The 22,866-nt window shown below is 41.8% G+C and overlaps 1 protein-coding gene across 1 annotated transcript; it reads right to left on the bottom strand.

Annotated features, from left to right (window-relative positions):
- Positions 1–7,653: 7,653 nt before the first annotated feature.
- LOC115315187 (4-coumarate--CoA ligase 1-like) lies at positions 7,654–20,767 on the bottom strand. The gene is made up of 9 exons (XM_042294289.1): positions 20,645–20,767; positions 18,328–18,529; positions 18,134–18,237; positions 17,387–17,589; positions 16,558–16,726; positions 14,199–14,471; positions 11,304–11,448; positions 8,815–9,075; positions 7,654–7,790 (listed from the first exon to the last, which is right to left on the bottom strand). The coding sequence occupies exons 1-9, from the start codon at positions 20,765–20,767 to the stop codon at positions 7,654–7,656; spliced, it is 1,617 nt and encodes a 538-aa protein (XP_042150223.1).
- Between the last annotated feature and the right edge of the window lie 2,099 nt (positions 20,768–22,866).

A 22,866-nucleotide genomic window follows, 5' to 3' on the forward strand; every position in this document is an offset into this window, starting at 1 on the left:
GCCGAAGGCAGGGGCAGAAACTCTGCCGGTGGAGGACCCAGCAGTTTAAATAAACGTCCTGGTTTGATCTTTTTTCCGAAAATGTATGTGGCACTTTATTTTCTCAGCGTTTGACTTCTCAGACCCACAGAATGTGTTGTCACACCCAAGACTTTTACACCAACATGGTTATCGGATGTGAAACAAACTGGTTCAATTCAAAATTCATTCCCAGCTAGTTGATTTGCCGATTTGAAATGAACCGGTGTATCCCGATCGGGAATGAACCGGGTTCATTTCCCGATTTGGAACGTACCGGTTTGTTTCCGGGTTGCAATATATACTGGGTCAGGCACGGTTCAATTCCCAGATTCCATCCCGGTAAGAGTCACCGATATGATCCCTGGTTCGATAAACCATATTGAAACCCGATAATAAAACCAGTAAGAAAATTCATATCGGTTTTTTCAGTAGGGAGGGGTATCAAGCTCCCTGATCTGAAACTGGAATTCAAGGATAGGCACGCACTCTCAAGAAAAAAAGGGTGTCAAAAGGTGTATTCTTACACCCTTTCTCCCATATAATACACCCCAGAATTTCAATTCGACGTACAGTGCCCTACAGTCGAACAAAGGGCCCGAAACTTTACGAGGGGCTTGATAGCCGTGTGGTAACACATTTTAGATAGCTAAAGTACGTATCAAAGACCACAGAAAGAAAACACCGAGTTTTACAGTAGGGCCAAGAAAACCCGGATTATTTTTTTCGTGTTCAGTTGTACCACACGGCTATTAAGCCCCTCGTAACATTTCGGGCCGTCTGTTCGACTGTAGGGCGCTGTATGTCGAATTGAAGTTTGGGGGCGTATTATATGGGACAAAGGGTATAAGAATACACCTTTTGACACCCTTTTTCCTTAAGAGTGCGTTTGCAGCATGTATGAAGCCAGGTCAAGCAAAGGATCTCTTCCGTTTGATTCAGGACATTCCCAAACCATAAAACGAAATGTTACAAACACCGCTCTTCTATCGGCCTTAAACAAATCGTGTCGCCATAGTACTGAGTCCAGCTTTAAAATACGAATTTCCCGTTTACAAGACCCTGGATATCAAAATGTTCTCTTGGTCAGCGTGTGTGAAAATATCTCCACAAAACTGATTGCAAGACATCGGGCACAGGTGGAACGCAGCGAACAAAATATAAACAAAAGATAGCAATATTACGTTACATTCATGGGATAACCCTCAAGTTAAAAAAATAGCTGCGAGGCAGGACATCAAGGCTGTATGTTTTACGTTGAACAAAGCTTACTCAATGTGCCGTAAGGTGAACCAGAACACCAACCACACGAGAACCTGCAACATCGCTCACAGGACATGATACGCCACATGTGGAAAGGGGGTTGTTTATCACATTCCCTTATTGTGTGACAAGTGTTATATTGGCCAAACTGGTAGATGTCTCATCAACAGGAGAGGAGAACACGCAGCATCGTTAAAAGGCACAAATGCAGGTCATCTATCGGCACATTGTCGCAACTGTGCGTGCAGTGCAAAGTTCAACAGCGTCACCATCATCGCAAAACACAGACCCAGTATGCACGAGAGATGCTCAAGACGTTGGCCATTGAGGAAAACGAAGCCACGTGCGTCAGCGAGCCCTCAATCAAGCTTAATACCAAAGAAAAACGATATTTGCGGTGTTTTATGACCCGGTGAAGAGCGGCTGATTCAAATTTCAGTTTAGTGAGGTTACAGTGTAGTTAGGTTTCGGACATAAGCGGTGTTTTTATGTGGGTTTTAAAACAAAAAAAGCACACAATCAAGGTTCAAAAAGAGGAGGAAGTATTAAACTACAGTTGGTAGTCCAGCGGTATGCCTGTCTCTGTCTCTCTCTATATTCTATTAGTACATTTCCGGCGTATCGTGTCTCACAGCAACAGAAGCACACCGGAAGTCGCCTTCTTCATACCCACTACAAACTTTTCGTAGAAATCGCGTTCTTCAAACCCACTATTAATTTTGGAGGTATGGCCATACGGCGTGCTAGTCCATATGATCTTCGGGCGCCTCGTGCTCCCATGCAAAATGCGCCCGCGTGTATTCGCCCTCCCTCCAACCCCACAGCGAGCGCCGGAAAAGGAGAGGAGTTGGGTTCAATGGGCTCGAGCATGTGCCGGCACAACAGGGTTCGGACAACAGCGGCAGAGGCGGAGAGGGAAACAAGAGTTTTCAGGTGAGGTGGCAGGAAGCGGTTACGTGACCGAAAATGTACCCGATGACGCCACAGGGAGCTTTCAAAGCAATCGATCATTGATTCTCGCTAACAGCCGTTGCTGTGAAACAGATATCGTTTCTCCCATGACACCAGCACATACCTGTACACGCGAAACGCGGCAGAGGAAGTCTTGTGGTGCTATATTTCTACGCCGTTCGGGGGCCCACTGATCATGACCAGTAGCCTCACTAGGACGGGGGGGGGGGGGGGGGGGGGGGGGGGGGGCGGACCGCCACGACAGCTGCGCTCGGGGGGGGGGGGGTGAAACTGGGTAGTGAAAAAGGTTGGGGGAGGGGGGGGGGTTATTGCGGCGGTCTCACACACCCTGGACCACAGGTTTACACAGTGTTATTGATAACCTACAGCAAAATAAAACATCCATTTTAACAGGTGATTTGCGGGGTCAAGCTTCGCTGTGCGTCAAATTAGAAGAACGGGAAGTGGAGATGTTTTTAAGACAAATGCTGTTAGGTCTACCTGACAGTGCTAAAAAAGAATTTTGGAGAATAAACTCCAAAAATTAAGCTGCCCCCTTATGGAAAAAAAAAAGATTCCGGCTTTACGCATCGCTTGAAAACTGAGTGTCCCCAGAACACGGAGGCGCGATATAATTATTATTTGTCTTGATATGTTTTAAATTTGGACATGCTCCTTCCAAACTCAAATGTCTTAGCCTCAGACTTCTACCGTACGCATTACAAGTAATCAAATTACTTGTAATCGATTACTTTTTGGAGCAATTTTGTAATCAGTTGATTACTTTAATTAGGCAGTAATCACAAGAGTATTCTGATTACTTTTTGAAGTAATAAAATTACTTGTAACCGTTACAATTTGTCCACGGGACCCCCCCCCCCCCCTTTCCTCCCCCCGGCACACGCCTTTTTTTTTAATGAAATGACAAAAATAGCATTTCGTTTTTTTTTTTTCGAACGGAAAAAAGAAAGATTTTTGCGGAGCTGTAGGAAACGAGGTCAATCTCTTTCTATGTACAGTTTCTGTGAAATGTCCGTTTTTTTTTCAAGCGGGGACTGGGAGTGGGAAGCCCCAGGGAAGCCACAGTGCGTGACAAAGGCCATTCAGGGCGAAGTTTGAGGAAGCTGAATGTAGCTTTGTGAGTCATTTGTTCAAACTAGACCCCTCACGCACACACACACAGAAATAAAAAAAAATAAAAAAATCCTGCTTAGGCGCAGCCCGTAGGAGAACTAGAACCGAAGAATGCCTAAAGCTGATGCAAAATATAACAAACGCAGTTGAAATATTTCCCCTTTTCCCCTACGCGGTCTTTGTGACAAGCAATGTTTCGAGTTGAGAAGCGGTTGGGGCGATCTCTTCCACTAATGGATACTACACATGATCCGTTTCAAATGCTGGAGCTGCTACTCTTTTGTATAACATGCGAGCTCATCCACATGTGAATAATAAAATGAGCGACGCAAACTTTGAGCGACAACCCTTGCTCAAGCTTAACAAGATCTAGAACCCCCTCTGCTCCCCCCCCCCTCCACACACACACACAACTGGCGAACGCCCAAATCATTAAACGTCTTCAAACGAATTCTATGCTTTTGTCCGCATTGTGAAGGTGCAACGACCACTAAGAGGGAGCCAGTTTTTTTTTTTCTTCAATACTTGTGCAAATCTGAAATATAGGTTGGAAGTAGTTCATTGTTGTGAGCGCTAAAGATGTGCCTTCAAACAATAAAGTAATCGGAAAAGTAACGATTACTTCTTTAAGTAATGTCCAATTACTTTTGCCGTCGAGTAATCAAGTAATCTAATCGAATACTTTTTAGCCAAGAGTAATAGTAATTGTAATCGATTACTTTTTTTTAGTAACGTGTACAAGACTGCTTAGCCTTCATCATAAATTACCTAATTCGCAGTCGCTCCGTGCTTAGCCTTCATCATAAATTACCTAATTCGCAGTTGCTCCGACGGAAACTTAGGAAACTGATCATGAATTGTGCCGAAAATTTTGGGAATCGGAAATTGACACAGGTCTTAAGATGTAGAGAACTTTCCCAACACGTTACTGATCAAGTTACCAGATATATGAGTCATATCTTAAAGGAGATAAAGCTACGCTTTCCAATATAAAGAGGAAGTTAAGAGAAATAAAATGTATTTTTCATCCGAAAAAATTACCTTAGGTACATTTAAGTGAAATTTCGCCAAAAATGTATTCTCCCCAAGAAACGAAAGAAAACGAAAATTCTGTACGCTATATTTTCATGGCTTCGTGCAAGCATACCAATACTCCCTAAATACTCCTTCTAAATTATTTGGGAAATCGACGTCTGAACAAGCCAAGTAAAATTCTGCCCTTTTTTCATTATTTTAGGGGGGGGGGGTGAAAAAGCAGATTCACTGCTTTCTCTGGTGCCTATAGGTTTCTTAAGGATAACCCAATGTGTTCACACTGTAGCTATTTATTTCCTTTCGTATCCCGGGTCAGGCTGCTTCTTCTGTTCTAATTTTGCGGCTCGGCCACAATAACGTAAGACCTCTAAATGCTACACATATTTCAAGAACTACAAATAAACGAGGATAAACGAGGACCCTCTAAAGCGTACTTAATAGACACCAGCTGAACAACCCAAGCACACAAATGTAAGAAGGACGAGAGTGACGCATTCAACCGCTGGACTACCAACTGAAATTTAATGAAACACTTCATCTTCATCGACAGGCTAGGATCAATCATACCTAGCTTGCTTCACTTCTTCCTCTTTTTCCTCATTATTAAACTAAGGCATCCTCCTCGTCTGTCTACTTGTGGGCGGTACTTCCCTTCGCAAGAACGTTCTCTCTTCTCTGGTTAAGGTCACAAAGGGTGAACTAACACACATGTCCCCTTTCTCTTGTATGTTTAAAGCTTCTAAAACCTCGCGTGCTTTCCGGTGGTTAGTTTCCTCTAAAGCGCATATTCATCACACATTATCCAGGCAAAATCACGAAGACAAGCGTTGCCATCATATAGAGGTGAATTGATTATTTTATACACCGGCAATTATGCAATACTTGGTAATAACGTCCATATTCGTCGATAGAAAGCAATACTCACAAGAATTATCTTGTTTTACAATGTTTTCAAACGCCACTCTAAGTTCGAAAGCGGAGCCCTTTCTTCCATCGTCACATTCAAGGAAATGCGAGTGTATCACTCGTTTCACAATGCAAGCGGCAATGCTAAGCGAGGTTTGATATGTTTTGTTGTTGATGTTTTCGTAAAGGGAAGACACATTAAAGAGCTACTGAGCCGAAATTTGGAGCTCACAATACAAAGCTGGAACGATAGACCGGAACGCGGAAAAACCTAAAAAACGTCACTCATGCAGGGATATCTCTAACGGTGGCAGTATTTTTGCGGAAAAGAGCGCGCGATTGCATACGGCCGACGAGGCCGACGAGACGTGTGACGTCAGGATTTTATTCGCTCGCCTCCCCGCTTCGTCTCCTCGAGCTTGTGGACCAAAGCGAAGACGAGAGAAGCGAGGGAGCTTCCCGTCATTCTCAACTGTTCTCGGCGGATCCTGACATTATAGTCTCACTTTATCGCGCCCTTCTTTTCCAAAAGTATGGCAATCCGTTTGAGATGAGTATCGATGTATACGGGATATTTTGAACATCTTGGTTTAAAACAGGGCTACAAAACGATTACAAAGTAAAGACGACACAGATGACAGTGCTCTCTATAAACTGAAAGTTTATTTCCAGCGCTGTCTGTGAATATATATACATGTTCAACAGCCAAATAAACAATATCCGTTAAAAATCCATACAGTCTCAACATCTTCTCAGTTATATTAGAGAGCTTTGTCATAATCAATCTCTAATATGCACCAGTCAGAAACAAAAATTCTGAATCACAGAGACCAACCGAGGTTGTGCTGACACATTCCTCTTTAGTTAGTCCTTGTCTGTAGATTACACGCTGAACTTGTCTAAGATTCCAGGCCTAGAGTACGACACTGTCCAGGATCATCGGATTAAGAAAAAACGTACATTGTGTAGCAATAACACCTGTCTCCGATGGCCAAGATGTGCTCTCTTTGTCACTCACATGGGAGAGGAAGTAGTCGGTCGTTTCTTCGGTCCGTCGAAGGTAGTGGTCATATGTATGCTCCCAAGAAAGAAATATCAACGGTGCGTAGGCTCTGCCGACAGAACATTTATGGTCCCGACAATCCACATGTTAAATATTGCACTTGGCATTTATACGAAATGCGCTGCAGGTGATCGAAACTCTAGAACCAGTTCTTGCCGGTTCCAGTAGGAGTGGCCTGGACGGCTGAGATGGCGAGCCACTTCGCCCGATAGAAAAATCTGATAAATAATAAAATGCACTAAAAAAAAAACTGTTTTTACAGATGCGCAAGTTAATTTTGTAATTACTTTTTCTGAAAAAAAAAATCTCTTTCTCCAGAAACATTTTATAAATTGGGAAGTGTATCTCCCCGTTTGCAGTTCGCGGCTGCGGGACAGACCTCACAGTCTCCCTGCCTTGTCATGTAGTCTTGCTTCACGCGGCCCCACTTTCTGTGTGTTTGTGTTTCGCGAGCTTGTACCAAGCTGAGAGCTTGGTACAAGCTAACGTGCTCGGTGAGCCAATCTCACCGAGCACGTCTACCTTTATCACGGGACCACGGGCCATTACGTAACCACACGGAGAAAGCGCGGGAGGGGATGAAAAGCAGGCGATTTACTGGTCCGGCGGACGCGTTGCGCGCCGGCACTGACAGCTTAGGAATAAACGGAGACCTCCTCGATCAAGAAAATCCCGATGCGTGTCCTTCGTTAACTATGACCCCTTTCATCCAGTACTTTCTCTATATTTATTAATTTACTGGCGTATAGAATAATGTGATGGTGAAGGGTTTTTACAGTTTTCTTTTTTCCTCGTTGAGTCCATGGTTCAAATTCAGTTTCGCCAAATCAAAACACGCATCCCCACTTTCCTGGAAAGGCTATTTCACGAAGAAAAAAAATTACGCTTCAATGAGAGTACCTAAAACGCAGAAATTAACAGAATACAGTCTTTAATTAAACATAAGGAAGGTACTCAGAAAAGGGGGGGGGGGGGGGGGGGCGGACAACAAAGTCTTCGTTGTCCGTCCCCCATTTCGTTTTGTACACAATCTTTAACAATCGCAGTGCCTGTCGTGCTTCTCTTTTCTTCCTTCGCTCTTTTTTATCAGTTTATCCTCATCACGTGCAACGTTCAGCAACTGATAAATCTGCGTAGAGTCTGTCGTTAGTGCTTTATGTGTGTGTCATGAACTGTTATACTTACTGATGAACACGCGCTTTTTTTGCAATAAAAATGCAGAAGCACCTTGGTTGGCTATCTCGTGTTAGTTTAGGTATCGTTTGAAATGGTGACAAGCTCCACTATTCGTTCAACATTTCCTTTTCAAGAACGACCTTCTTCTTGAGCTCTTGTCTCCTAACCTTTCCGTTATCAAATTTGGGAAGGCATTTCATAAAAACAACTCCTCCGTACAAGTGCTTGAAGACTGCTGCTTGTCCTGCAAACAAGAAGCCGAGGTTAAACAAGCACGAGGACAATGCAAATCAATTTCTTATAGGCTTCACTCTGTGCGTCTGAATATTTATTATGGATATATAAAATACATCAAAGTGTACGGATTTATATTCTTGAAGCTTTGTGGGTTTTAGAAAAGGCATGGTAGAAAGAGAACAAATCTAACCTGACGTGCCTTTAGCATTTCAGGAAGTAAGTTGATTGCAGCTATTGAGAGGCTGAGAAAGCAAGGGAATCTCTTAAGCATGCCCGGACCTTAGCACGCGCTCATTTCTTTTAGTCGTGCTTTGGCTTCGCATGGAGACTCGAGGTACGCGAGACGCTGAGGCGTTATCAAGGCTAGAAAGCTTGCACTGGACGCGATACAACTAAGGAACATCCGTGCTGTTCTAACTTTGTCAGTGACTAAAACGTTATTTTAATTTTAATTTTCAAAGTTAGTTCAGTTTAGACAAGTGCCACAAAAGAGATGGTAACATTGTCAAGGTTATGCATAGAAACATTGCATTTGTCACAATGTTTCATATGCAAGCCTTCGTAAACATCGAATTAATTTTAAAAAGTTGCCTCTACACAAACATTTCCTCTGACGTATACAACACGCCTTATTATATGAACCATAAATACGGCACGATCAATCTTTTCTGGTCGAGGCAGGTATTAAGATAAGATTTTTTTTTATAAACGAGCTGAACATTCAGAGGAAATGGTATCAACGTAAAATATGTCCTGGATATAATTCCCCGTATTGTGTGCGAGCGTTAATTTACTGCGTTTTAATTACAATGCGTTTTTATTTGTAGTTTTTAGCGTGACATCGTATGCACCGAGAAAAGCATCCGTGCTCCAGTTAATATTTCAGGAAATAAAATGGCTCATAAGTGGAGTGTTTTACTGAACAAAATTTGTACATTAAACTTGCCACTTACACTTATAAATGCAAAAGGTAGGACATGCTAACAACACACCAATGACCGAAATGGGAATATTGTCAAAATGACATGTACCTGCGATGAGCTCCTTCAATTCCGACGCCAGGCTCTCGAGGTTTTCCTTGAAGCAATCTTTAAGAACGACACAAGCTGTTGGAGCCTCGCCATACTTTGGATTCGGAACACCCACAACTGTGGCCTCGGCGACAGCCTTATGGGCCAATAAGATTTCTTCCAGCTCAGCAGGGGCGACCACATTATCCATGCATTTTATCATTTCTTTCATTCTCTCGATGACATGAATCCGTCCTTGAGTGTCGTAGTAGCCAAAATCTCCTGAAACATCGAAATCTCATCTTCACGAGTTGTGATGGCCATAGGTTTTTGTTTTAAGGTCAACGTTTGGGGCGATTCGGTCTATTCAAGGTGCGTACCGATTTCTAACACACGTCAGAAGTGTGGGCGAAGAGATGCCTGCAGTTCGAAAATTAGCGCTCGTCCAGCCTCCACGGTCGTGCAGAACGTATGCAAGCAATACCTCCCCATAGTGGCTTATGATTGTCTTCTGTGGCATTAACAAGTTCCTACCAATCCACCTTAAACCTCATTTTAGTTTTGTAGTAAACGTACTGTACAGCGCGCCCCCGTTAAAAAAGAAAGACTATAGAGTGTCATTTTTTACTGCAAAAGTGGACTTCTCATCGCCGGGCGCTCCATCTGCGCTACGGTTCGGAGCAGATGCAAAATGTTGAAAAATAACTTCTATACCATTCAATTCTTTTATGTAATTTTTTTTAAAACTTTCAACGGGAAATAGTGCTCATTCCCGGTACCTGACGCCATTCGCCTCCGTGCATTTGACGGCTTCGCCGGACAAAACTTTTACATTGAAAATTAAAAAAAAAAGAAAGACGTTTAGATTTCTTTGTAATGCCGAATTAGAGCGCAGCTCTTGAGGAGGAGAAGCGGAGGGTACGGAGGGGAAAGCATGTACCTTTTTCACCCCACCCCCTTCTCTTCGTCTGCTCCCCTTTCATTTAGCGGGAAATGTTCGCTAAATTTCCCGCTAAAATTAGCGGGAAACTTTTTCCGCTCGATTTAAAGGAAATATTTTTCCGCAAAATGTAGCGCGGAAATTTTTTCGTTAAACTTAGAGCAAAACTTTTCGCGCAAAAATTAGCGGGGAAACTTTGCGAAAGTTTTCCCGCTAATAGTTAACGGGAAACTTTTCCCATAATGGAACGCGCGGTTACGCTTGATTGCATTATCTCCATAATGCAACGCACGTGGTTACGCCGGCGGCGACGCCGCTCAAGCCGGAAGAGGGCTGCACCTTAGCGCTGTGCTCTAAATTGCTTACAACGTTTCAATTAAATAACGGCAAGCTCTGAAACTTTGACATTTGGTCCGTTTACTAGCGTCATATTTGGACGGAGACTGCGCGTTCAGTAGTGCTTATTGTACTTTTACTGCAAATGAAGACACAGTCAATTTTCTGGGGGAACACGCACTTTTCTTGACGTCAGCCTCAACTTGTAATCTTAAGGTAACATGGTTATAAACACATGTTCGCAACAATAATGTCTCCATTGGCGCTAAGCTATCGACGAGTGTTTTTTTTTATTATTACTTTAGGTATGGCGGAGCCATGGCAGCCTATCTTCGGCAAAGATTAATGAGACAGAATTCAGTTGTCTGTATTCCAGACAGTTTATGGCATTTTTTGGCAACGGGCAACACATTTCTGTTTGAAATGCGCAAGTTCAGGTGTATGTTTGAAAGGGTTTAAAGCTAATTTTAGGTTTGCATTTTGTGATTCTCACTTTAAACGTACTTTCTGGTGTGTGTCGCGGTTGATAGCGTTCTCCCAAAGGAATCTATTCTTTATTTCGAGTTTTTTAAAACAATCATTATTTTGCCTTTTTTAACCGTCTTGTACATTCGAACATGCTGATACTATACTGGCTACATTTATTTCTAATTGCGAATTAGTTGACATTTGACACAGCTAGGTTTATGAATTATCTTTGCCGCACAGCATGTGGGTATTCCTAAAATAAGAGGCAAGACGCATACGAGCAGGTGAACAATCTTAACTGAGAAATAAAACCTTGAGACAAGGGAAAAGAAAGGAAATACACACCACCGCCTCAAACGAACACAGCATACCGCTGTCCTTTAATTCCGAAACAATCTTTTTTTGTGACAAACATCATCCACATACACATTCAACAGCAGGGACACTCATTACACTAAGAAAGCCTCGAGCACACAAAAAATGACAGCTCTGAGCTGTGCTGGTTTTAGACGGTGGTGTGTATGCCCCTTTTTGTTTCCTTGTCTCAAGGTTTTGTTTGTTAATTATGAGGGTGTGTCTACTTGTTTCACAACACACAACTCTTGACTATCATAGCTCGACGTCAAAACTGTGGGCAGAGAAATATGATAATGCGCAAAAGCATGCAAACTAGCTAGACAGGCACAACAAAACCAGTGGCGTTTGATATAGGAAATAGAATTACGTGTAGTGTTCATTAATAAAACAAATGAGACGACTGATTTACCTGTACGGTACCAGCCACCTGAATTCACAGCTTCAGCGGTAGCTTCAGGACGCCCATAGTAGCCTTTCATGATGCATGGTGTGTGAATTTCGATTTCACCGTTTTGATATGGGCCGAGAGACTCTCCGCTGCTTAGGTCTGTAACCTGGGGCATGAATTTGAAACTTCATTTACTCTCCTTTTCTAAGAAATTTGGACTGCTTAGTAAAATATACAGTGAAAAATAACGTTACTGAGGCGATGACAAGGAATAGAGATTCACAGGAGAACCGCTGTTTTTCTCTTAAACTCGAATTCGAACGAACTTTTACCAACTCGCCCAAATATCTATTCTTAATAAGTGACAGCTGGCACCACCGTCTTCAAATATTGTTACATGTCTGTGGCAATTTGTGGTAATATATTGTCAGATTCTAATGTTTAGTCTTTGTACGAGTATTTACACCCTCATAGTTGTCGGATAACGCTAAATTAAAACAAGGTTGCGCAATGCATACGGACTTTTCAAGGCAAGAGGGAACAGGATATATTATATAGGGAACTTTCAGAAAGAAAGTACCTTCTGGCGCATTAGTCCCGCGAGGATATTTCTTTTCTCATCATACATGCGAAGTTGTGTTCCTAGTCTGCTAGTCACACCCTGCTTGTGGTTATTTTTATGTGATTAATGTTTTTCAGATTTGTTTTGCAATTATTTTATCTAACTAAGCAGAACGACACGCCGACCCCGAAATCTGCATTTTGGTAAGTTTTTTTTTTTATGCAGCAAATATTTTACATTGCAGACCCCATAAGGTACAATAGAAAATTATAACTTTTATTACTAATTAGGCTTTAAGAAAACCCGTTATGCAGGAATGAGAGCGAAAGCTTAAGCAGGGCGACAGACAGAGATATAGCATTCAAAATGCATTTCAAGCGCTCAGGCTATATCGTGTCGCAAACAAAAAAATAGTGAAGGAAGTGAATAAAAAATTATTGAGAACTCACACTTTACAATTTTCTAATATTCGTAAATATGTCCATAAACTTTCGATCTCATTGTCTATTAAAATTAAAAACCAACACTTTATGACCACAGATGGCTTTTACTATAGATGCCAGAGATTTGGGCAGAAGTCTTAGGCGGCATAATCTTGTAAGGATGGAGAAAACCTTTCGCCGCAGTAGGTAAACTGAAGAATTTTGACGAGCGTGTTGGGACAGATGGAACAGTAAGAAAGCGCAAAACAAATAGAGGGACGAAAACAGACATGTACAAGCTTTCAGTTTACAACAACAGATATTTGACGCCAGCGAAGTCTGCACTAACAACCGTCGGTGGGGAAGGGGGGCACCGGGATCGTTATGGGAGGGAGATAATTGAAGTTTATAGGATGACTACCACCAAGAAAGACTTTGCTTCCCCATCCCTCTCGTTGACAAAACCAGAACTGGTGTTTCTGAGGCCGACGTTTTCTCGGACTCTAATCGCACAACCTTGAACAACAAGACCCCTTTGGCCTTCGACCGTCAATCCCCTTCGTATGCGGAAACGCTATCTTGTCTTCCGTCCCCCTTTTCTTCCCTCTCAACCTTCTTCCCCTTCTTTTCTCCCTCTTCCTCGTTCCCCCTTCCCCACCGACGGTTGTTAGTGCGGACTTTCTGGCTTCAAATATATGTTGTTGTAAGCTGAAAGCTTGTACATGTCTGTTTTCGTCCCTCTCTTTGTTTTCTGCTTTCTTACTGTTCCTAGGTAAACTGCCTTCACATGAAACGGTATATATTATATCGAAAGCTTTATTGACATATACAGAAATCATTGAAATTAAGCGTTTCTGAAACAATGCTGGGTATATTCTTTATGCGCACCTTTATTGCTGGACGCACATTCAATCCTGACCTAAACCAACATACGAGGAAAGAAAGTAGACAGAATGGCTACACTTTGCGTTTACCCCCGAAACGAATGTATGTATGGTCCTTTTTTTACGTGTCCTTAAAAACATTTGCAACGACACTAGATCTTTATCTAGGTGCTTGGAGTATGAATGTGACTTGCCACTAGACCGCAGCATTACTTGTCCTACAGTGATCATCATATTAAACAACCGATCTTTTTTTTGCGATATATAAGTTTTATCGTTCTCTGGGTCACACTCCTTGAAAATAGAAGTTATCACAAATACTTTTTCTTGTAGATACGTCGCACGTTCGTATAGCTCGCACTTAAACATATATTTTCAATCGGCCGTTTAAAACTTCACTGATGAGCTCACATGTGTGTATTGACCACGTCATATGCCCAAGCGGCGTCCAGTTTTAATATTCTCAGAAATGAATCGGAAAAAGTATAATTATGAGCCAAAGTTCCAGCAGTCTTCACTTATAGACCCAAATTCACAGAAGTTGCACGATTAAAAAAAAAAAAAAAACGCGCCAACTCAGCTTAGAAAAAGAAAAAAAAAAAACGTGACGGCTACACTAAAGACAACGGTGATATCATGGTCAAATGAACGTTTCTCTAGCGTTGAGATGAGGATATCCATGCTTACTTTTAGAGAAGCGTAAGAGTGCAACACTCAATAAAAATATATTTCAACAGTGCTTTCAAGATAAGCTTTATTGTAATAATAGTCTTATTCCCATTTACGCACACATATGCGAGAAGTGGCTGAAGCTTTTGGGAAGATCAGTGTTACAATATTACATAGAACGTCTGTAAGATTCTAAAAATACTACGGTACCGACTTTGCAGATTATAACAACAATAAACCTATATTTTTTACTTCATCGAAATGAAATGTTGGTTCCTATAGCATACTAAATAAGAATATGAACATTGAGAGGTGCGATCATTTTTTAAATGTTTCCAAATGAAGAAAGCATGCACCAGTTGAGGCATTTCAGACATACCTTGAATTTGTTCCCGGCCAGAGGAACACCACTATTGTCGAAGGTTATTTGACCAACAGGTGAGGAACTTACAATGCATAAAGTTTCGGTCATGCCGTAGATATTGATGAGTGATTCTACGTTGAATATTTCACGAATTTCCTTTGCAAACAATTTCGTGATTACTGATCCACCCGCCATTATTCTTTTTACACCAGGTATAATATCGTTGTTTTTTCTAGCGTTATGAAAAATATCCCACATCCGGCCAGCTACGGCAATAAAAATTGATACCTGTAAGAGAAAACAAAAAGACATATCATAGAGGATTTGTTTCAAGCAGAGTAAGGTAAATATTGATATTATTGTAACGCCGAAATATTGGCACTGTGATTGAAGTATGTACAAATGTTGTATCGCCCAAATGTGTCTAAGCATCCTGACAGAGGCTGCATGTCGGGAAACATTTCTAACTTGCTTATTCAAAAGCATGCGCTATTTTTATTACACAAAATTTTTGTGAGCTAAAATTTTAATTTTAGACTAATAGAAGGCCAACATTGAAAGTCTTAAATTTAGTTTTGTACTTGACCCCTCATATTATTTAGTTTTTTTAACAATGTCAAAACTCAGGAGGCTGGAGAATCTATAGTGACAAATCAATGTCGAGGTTATTAATATTATAGTATAGTATACACTCCAGGTTAAAATGTTGGCGGTATTTCTAAAGTAGTCTTGAGTACGAAATAACACAACCTACCTCCTATTAAATTTGGCGTGAATTTTTTAAACCAGAAGCAATAAATAGCGCATTTTATTAAACAGATAGGAGTTTCTGCAGCAGCTCTGACTTCCAATAAAAGTGCTCAAACTGATTGGTGTGTTTACTGAAGCTACTTACAATTAAGGGACAGGGGAAAAGGAGGTTGAGACGTTCTTTTCCCCTCTCTTTCTTCTTCGACCAAGCTTCCCAGCTTTTACCACAGTCTAGGGTATTCTACATCATGATCAACTTCCACCAGCTCGCCTGCGCACTCACCAATTTTTCACTTACAACTAATTGATATCTTCCATCAAAAAGTCGCGGGAAAAAATAGCATTGAATTTGAACATCCTAAAAATAAGGGTCTATTTCTTCTTGACTATGCTGTTGCTGTGAAACCAAGCCAGCATGTTTGGAACTTATAGAAGCAAGTTACAGAACAACGCCAAAAATCACCAAGAGGGGATTTAAAGAAAAATAAACCTATTGTTATACGTATTGTTTACCCGTAATTTCGATAAAGCATTGTACTGTGTGCTAGCTTGGTTTATATATTTTTCGTGAGGCCTATTACGAGTAACCTTTGCAGTGTGATGAAGGCAGAATATACTATCGCTCATTCAAAAATTTAAAAGAAGTTCATATTTATGAAAACCTTCTTATAAGCGTTAATTTTTGGCACCAAACAGTGAATGTCGACCGCAGTAATATTCGTATGTAGAGCGTTTGATTTTAGGACAACGAGTAAAAAATACACATTAACCCTAACTTGGTTTTCTAAATTTAATGACAGGAAAAATGCCACTGCAATATGCAGCTATAGCTGGGTACCTAGAGTTAAGGAAGGGAATAAACCAATCTTGTTATAAAAAAAAATGAAAGCCGTTTACAAATCCCTGTAACGCCGAATCGGAGCGCAGCTCTTGAGGAGGAGTAGGGAAGGGTACTGAGGGGGGTTACGGCACTTGCGGGTAGTCACGTGACCCCGGGGGGTCATATGATCTCGGGGGAGGGGGTCACGGGTCACGTGACCTCAGGGGGGGGGGGGTCTCGTGACCTCGGGGGTCACATGACCCCCCCCCCCCCCCGGTTACGCCGACACCGACGCCGCTCAGGCTGGAAACGGGCCCCTAAGAGCTGCGCTCTAAAAAAGAAAAGAAGACATTACACTAGGATTGTTAAGACTGCTTACGTGTAGGAATGCGAAATCATTCCTACACATAAGCAGTCTTGTAGGAATGCGAAAGCATTCCTACAAGCAGTGCGCCACGCCTTACTATCGCACACGCCGTCATGACGGTGACATCACGTTCCTCTACTGCGCAGGCGCGGCGAACCCCGCCGTCTCCATGGCTTCCGTGAAGATGCATCTTCATTGCTGTGCTTTTGACCAATGGGAATTTGACTGCCGCTTCGCTGCTTCAGACGGTTAGAAACAACGCAGGCTTCGCTCCATGAGACGGTTAATGCTTTCGCAATAAATATTTAGTTGAGGAATGTAAAATAAGAATCAATCACTATCTGCTACTCTTTAATAAATGTAGAGTACTTGGCTTGGTAAGGATAAACTATTCTGCGATATGAAAGGGATTTCTAGTTCCATCTGAATATCCTCACCTTAAATTTTTTGAGAGTTTCCAGAAAATCTTCGTACGAAATTAAGGGATCGGTGACGACAGTCTTTGCACCTATAAGCATAGAAAACATGGCTACCGCGAAACCCGACACATGGGTGAAGGGATTCCAAGCCAAGTAAACATCGTCTTCAGTGCAAATTCCAGTGGACCTGAAACCCAAAATAATAGGTATGCTTAAATACAGGAAGTTTCAAAGACGAAAGAACGCACCAGATATGCCTTTCTCAATCGAATTTAATTTTTAACTCTTTGCATAATTAACATACCACGTGCTCCGATTTTAATACGAGTTACTCATAAAGTGCGACAAAATGGAAGAAACAAAGATATAAACAAGCGATGCACAAAGATTCGGGCTCCTACTTTTAATTTACCTACGCAGATTTTTAGTTGTGATTTGCTTAAAATAAATGTGACCCGTGTGGGCCCGAAAAGTATTATTTCGTGCACCATCTTTTGAAATACAGTTCCTGGTTTGCATCGAATTTTAATTTTATGAAGCACGATCAAGCTTTTTTTTATATATTTTTATTCGGCAGATTATTGCTTTTATTACTCCAGTAACCACTTCCACAAAAGAAGTTGCATTTCCTTCATGTCGGCATCGGTGATTATTTAATATAAGTTTTGCTTATGCGAAGCTTATTACATGCACTGCTTCCTTTTTTATTAACTTGACAAATTACATACTGAGTATATTATACATCCGTGCCTGTACACAAAAATAAAATAAATGTACTGCCGGCCTACAGAACTGCACCCTTTAGTTTTCAAAACGGATATATATTTCCCCTTCTATGATCAGGTACCTGTATGCGTAGAACGAGGCACAATACGCTTTGTGCGATATTTCCACACCCTTCGGGAGGCCCGTTGACCCTGACGTGTACAGAATGACCACAACTTCTTTCTCGGTCTCTGTGGGCACGTGCGGTTTGAAGGACGCATCAGGAAGATATTGGAAAAGGAGAACGTTGATGAAACCAGGCGCACCCCCTACGGCGAACAATTCCTGCGAAGTAAAATAGAAAGGATATGATAGAATGCTGTGCTCGTTGCCTGGTGAAAGAAACTGGTGGACTCGAATTCCTAAACGCAATAGATATGTAATCCCGAGGGTGATAAAGATAGTTTCTTCTCTTCTGAATAAGAAAGGAATTAAACCTTCTTTAAATTAATGTACTGTTTTTATGTGTTCACATACTGAGACTTTTACTACCAAACCCCTTAGTGTCACGTCGAATGCTGCAATTGCTAACAAAGGCTGGATCGGATCTTTCGCTACAACAAACTTAGCAAGGCCTATTCACTCTTTCGTAAAAAATAACTTGCATTCAAAATAATTTCATGACAAGCACTTACAAGTGAAAAACAGCCGTGGTTTCTCAAACAGCTAAAAACTGTTCGAGAACAGTTTTTAGGTGTTTGAGGGGGGGGGGGGGGGGGGCGGTAGAAGTGTTTTTATCCTAGTATCTTCCTCTGGCGAGGAAAGCGCAGGCTTGTGTTTTCTTGTCTGTGAAATGCTCCAGTAATTAAATAGATAAGCACTTGCTCACCTTAATGCTTGGTGGTATCTTCCACTTTGCAGCCTGTGGCGCGGTTTCTAGGTCAACTAGTAGAAAAGTGCAGTGGCTGTCTTCAATCGTATACACCAACTCCCCTATAAAACAGGCCTCATATTAAACTTACTGCTTCTAAAAAAATGCTTTAATATATCTTCGATTTGATTTAAGGCGTTTTGAGTACTTACTTTCCACGTAGGCCGTCTTCGCCATGACGAGCGTCCCGCCCGCAAACATAACACCAAATGCCGCGGCTACGTTTTCAACGGTGTTGCCAACATACACACACACCTTGGTCCCCGGTTTTACCCCGTGTTGGTAAAAACCTTCAGCGTATTTACGAATTTTTTTTAACAACTGAGAGGCGCTTAAACTTTGCTGGGCGTCAACCTAGAAAAAAAGGGGGGAAAGCCTTTTATAGAGAAAAACGCAAAACGTGTTGTTAAAGAATCTTCTAGAAATTCCGTTCATATATATTGAGTAGCACATTGTTACGCTTGGAAATATGAAGAGGAAAACCCGATAAATACAAGCATCTTTGATCCGGATATTGGAAGCCTGAACAAGCAAGCTGTAGATTTGTCATTTAGCTTGAGTCGATATCTTAGTCTTACATACGCAGCGGCGATGTCAGGTACAGTGCTGGACGTTTAAACGGACTGAAGGTTCTTCCTATTATAGCTTCTTATTGTCTTTCCTTAGACGCGTCACGCTAACACTCAAGTTTAAGACGAAACTCCATTGAGCAAAAGAAGTGGCGAATTTCGCCCGGTGGCGTTCGCTTTGCGTGTGGCGTGAGAAGAGTGGCTGTTGCGCCTCGCTCAAAGCGACCGCGCCGCCTGGAAAAGTCCTTAGGCTCTTCGCCGCATATTTGCTCCATGGAGTTTAGCCCTTAGTTTATCAACTCGTCTGCAACAACAGAAGACGGCTAAATGTCACTGGGCGTTCAATAAATCAACAAGGTGTTAGGCGCGTACACCAGCGCGACATAAGGTTAAAAAATAACGGACATGTTGTTTCACCGATACACGGGCAAATTACTTCAATATGTAATTTAATTACAATTACAATTACTTTGCTTCAAAAGTGGTTTAACTACAATTACAATTACTACTGCGTGAAAAGTAATTATTACAACTACAAATTACTTTTAAAAAGTAATACAATTACTTTACAATTATTTATTTCTGAGAGCGACCCGGCTGGGGCCATATAACTTTAAACAAGTCGTATAAGAATGCAACGTATTTGTCCATTCCTTGCCCGAATGTTTGAGGAGGCCTAAGCATCGCTAAAAAATGCCCCGTATTGTACTTTCCTTTTATGAATTTTGTTAAATTCATGACAGAGCTCGACAGCTTGAGGCACTGAGGCACTGCGTTTTTATATTTTTTTTTATAATGAATAATGAATTAATTCATATGCTAGAAGACGCCAGATTGCTAAAGAAAAAATTGGGTTGACAGAGTTTTGTTAGCCCGGGAAATAAAAACGCGACCGTTAGTCAGATATGAATATTTTACAAGTGGTTATATAAAACTAAACTCCACTCACGCTAATACGACCGCATTCACATACAAACATCATGATATTATAAATTATTTACATTCAGTTGAAATTATAATGGCTCAGAAACATATAAGAACCGAATCGGGACTCCCGAATCATTGTTAACAATATTCACAGGTGCGAGGTCAGTCCCCAAAATGCTTATGCAAAAAATATACAAAGTAAAACAAACAAGAAATAAACTTGAAAATAATACAAAGATACACTCATGGGACAGTATTGGAATGGGACGTGAAAAGCTTGCAAAAAAACACAAAATCTTTAGAGACCATTAAAATTCCCCAGCTCAACTGAAAGCTGAAGATCTACTTTTTTTTTCTTTCAATTATTTGGCATGTTTACGCTATCGTTTTCTTTTCGCACAGCAGACTCTGCTACACGGTGTCGTTGAGGTAGGCTCCAAAGAGGATTGTCTCTCAGCCGGCAATGCAAGGAACAAAATAACAAACAATGCGACGCTATTTATGTTGCGCGTGTGTGTGAGTGCGTGTCTTTGTGCGAGTGCTTCACCGATAGCTAGGCCGCTTGTGCGAGCGCTGAGGTTTTCAGAGAGGTTCTGTCGGCGCCGCAAAGTTTTTCAAAAGTAATTGTAAATGTGCCTTAAAATTTGCTATTACTGACGCTAGAAAGTAATTGGAATACAATTACAATTCCCTTTGGCTGAAAGTATTTAATTACAATTACAAATTACGAAGAAACGTAAATAATTAGAGTAATTAAATTATTGTAATTCAATCACTACCCAGTTATAATCTCACCACTATCACATAGGCACAAGCTAAAAATGGTTGATCTCATCGTTATGGTGTTGACGCTTGCGCAACACGAAAGATACATGTTCCAATTCTGTTAATAGCGCATTGATCGCACACTTTCCAGGCCAAATTTCGGAGATTTGCATGATCATCACATAAAGAAGGCGACTCGCATACTCACAATGATCACCTTGTGTAATAGTTTCTTCAAGCGTCCTTCTATGAGTTCAGAAGCACAGTTGTTCCCAACGTCAAAGTCCGGAAGAGGCGATTGTATCACTCCGTTCACAATGCGAGCGGCCATGCTTACCGAGGTTTGGGAGGTTTTCTAAAGATGTAAAGGAGAGGAAAAACGATGGCAATAGGTTAAAAAGTTCTGTGTCTGTGGTTCAATAAGTCGAGAGGAATGAACAGACAGGATGTGTCGTTGGCATTCCGCTGTTCAGAAATAACTTTACCGCCAAGTCTGTAAAGGCCGTTTCACAGATACAGCGTAGCGCTAAGGTAGATTCAGCGATGGAGCAGTGCTACTCTCAGTGATGAGTTACCGCAAAGTTAGCTCTGCATAATTCATGTACGCTGAAAAGGGCAGAGTCACCTACAACGGTCCGCTAATGCACAGCTGCTATAGAGCAAAGTCAGTGTTGTATCTATAACGCTGATTTAGCGCTGTGCTCTAGGTTTGAATAAGCTCTAATATTTAATTCACAAAACTACACTTTCGGATTTATAGGCCCTCAAAAATACGATGCAGCGTAAAATTCAACTGAAACGGTGGTGTTTTTTTGTGTCTGTTTCTTTTTGAATGGAAATTCTTTACCGACCTTTTAAAAACAAAAAGAAAGCTCCAAGCGATAGACTCCTCTGTTCAACGACGTTTCTTCGTAGCCAGGTGGAAACAGACCATTAACTAGAGTACCATTACACCATTCGTGCACGCAGCAAGTGGAGCACACTCGTATGTTGCGCACATAAACGCAGTATCCAGATATTTGAGCTTCGCACATGTCCCATGTTTTGTCATTTGTCAAAAACAGTTGGGGAGAGACTTCTGAGAACTAATAGCGCAACGGCACTTAAACTGAACATAAACTATAGACGTACACAGTGCGCGAGGTGGAATTTTTTAAATATATGCTTACGATTTAGCATTTATTTTCATTGTATACTCCGTTTCATTATATGGGGAGTGCAAGTCGTCTGCTTCTTGCTAAGGAGTTGCAGTGACGTCAGAACGACGCCGAGCTCTGATTGGCTTTGGTTGAAAGGATAGTGGGCAGACCTCAATGACAGATTTCTTGATGTCTACCCACTATTTCTTCCAGTCAGCCAATAAGAACCTGGCGTTCTGACATCATCCTACACCCCGTGTAAGAACCAGATGAACTTGCGCCCAGCATAGGTCCGATCGCAGCCGACGCCACGACCAGAGGGAACCAATAAACAAGCGAAAAATTGCATCATCACGGTGTTCATAACCTTTGCGTGATTCCCAAGCAGCTCAAAGTTGGCCAGTCATCGGCCAATGGCTGGTAATGGTCCTTAGCCAAGTGGCCAGACAGCGGCCAGAGACTGGCCGGTGACTGGCCTTTATCTGGCCATTGGCCATTGGCCACTGGCCACTGGCCATCAGCCAAGCATTGGCCAATGAATGGCCACTCTCTGGCTACTGGCCAATAGACCATCGCCAGACATTGGCCATTGCTTGGCCAAAATCCGTGCTGCTTGGTTTGTCATCATCTGCTAAATCATACACACGCAGACAAAAACGCAAGATCACGGGGCATTCACTGTGTGTGAAGACCCAAATACCGGAGTTCTCCCGTGGGAGCTCGGACCTTGGGAACAGGTGATCACAACGATTGTTAACACAGCAACTTGGGCTAGTTGTTTTTCCATCTTGCGACTGAACATCGCCTAAACGTCTCACGAAACAGGTACTCTCTCGATTAGAGACAAAAGCATACACACAGCGTTGAACTTACAACTCTGCATTTTGTCTTCGTTTCCTTCTACATATTATTAAAACAAAATCTGTATATTGTTTGGTCCTCGTTTTTGTCTCCGCCTAATAAACCAAATTCCTAAAATAGTCCGCGATTATCTTCTAAAGGTGAGGTAAGCTAATTTTTTTGCAGATGAGGTGAGAGATTGGCTGCTCACGTATTCATCGTCAAGCCTGGCAATAGGCTTCGCTTCAACGATGGTCAACGTTCTATGCAATTTCAAACGCTGCATGTACCTGTTGGAGCTTACCTACGAGCTTCCAGGTAAGAAATTCATCAGACCCCTGGATTTACGACAATTTTTGTTAAGCGATCACGCATGCTGGTGATATAAGCCACGAGAGAAAAAAGTGCTACTTCACTTTAACTCTGCTCACTCCGAGCTCGTCAAGAGAGG

Source organism: Ixodes scapularis, unplaced genomic scaffold, assembly GCF_016920785.2.
Source record: "Ixodes scapularis isolate PalLabHiFi unplaced genomic scaffold, ASM1692078v2 PGA_scaffold5__190_contigs__length_132052651, whole genome shotgun sequence".
NCBI classification, from domain to species: domain Eukaryota; kingdom Metazoa; phylum Arthropoda; class Arachnida; order Ixodida; family Ixodidae; genus Ixodes; species Ixodes scapularis.

Bases quoted from the DNA above. Each gene is read 5' to 3' on its own strand.
- LOC115315187 (XM_042294289.1), bottom strand. From the start codon at position 20,767: ATGGCCGCTCGCATTGTGAACGGAGTGATACAATCGCCTCTTCCGGAC. The intron at 18,530-20,644 runs GTGAGTATGCGA...CTTTTTTTCTAG, and splicing joins TATTACACAAGGTGATCATT to GTTGACGCCCAGCAAAGTTT. The intron at 7,791-8,814 runs GTACATGTCATT...TCTTGTTTGCAG, and splicing joins ATTGAAGGAGCTCATCGCAG to GACAAGCAGCAGTCTTCAAG.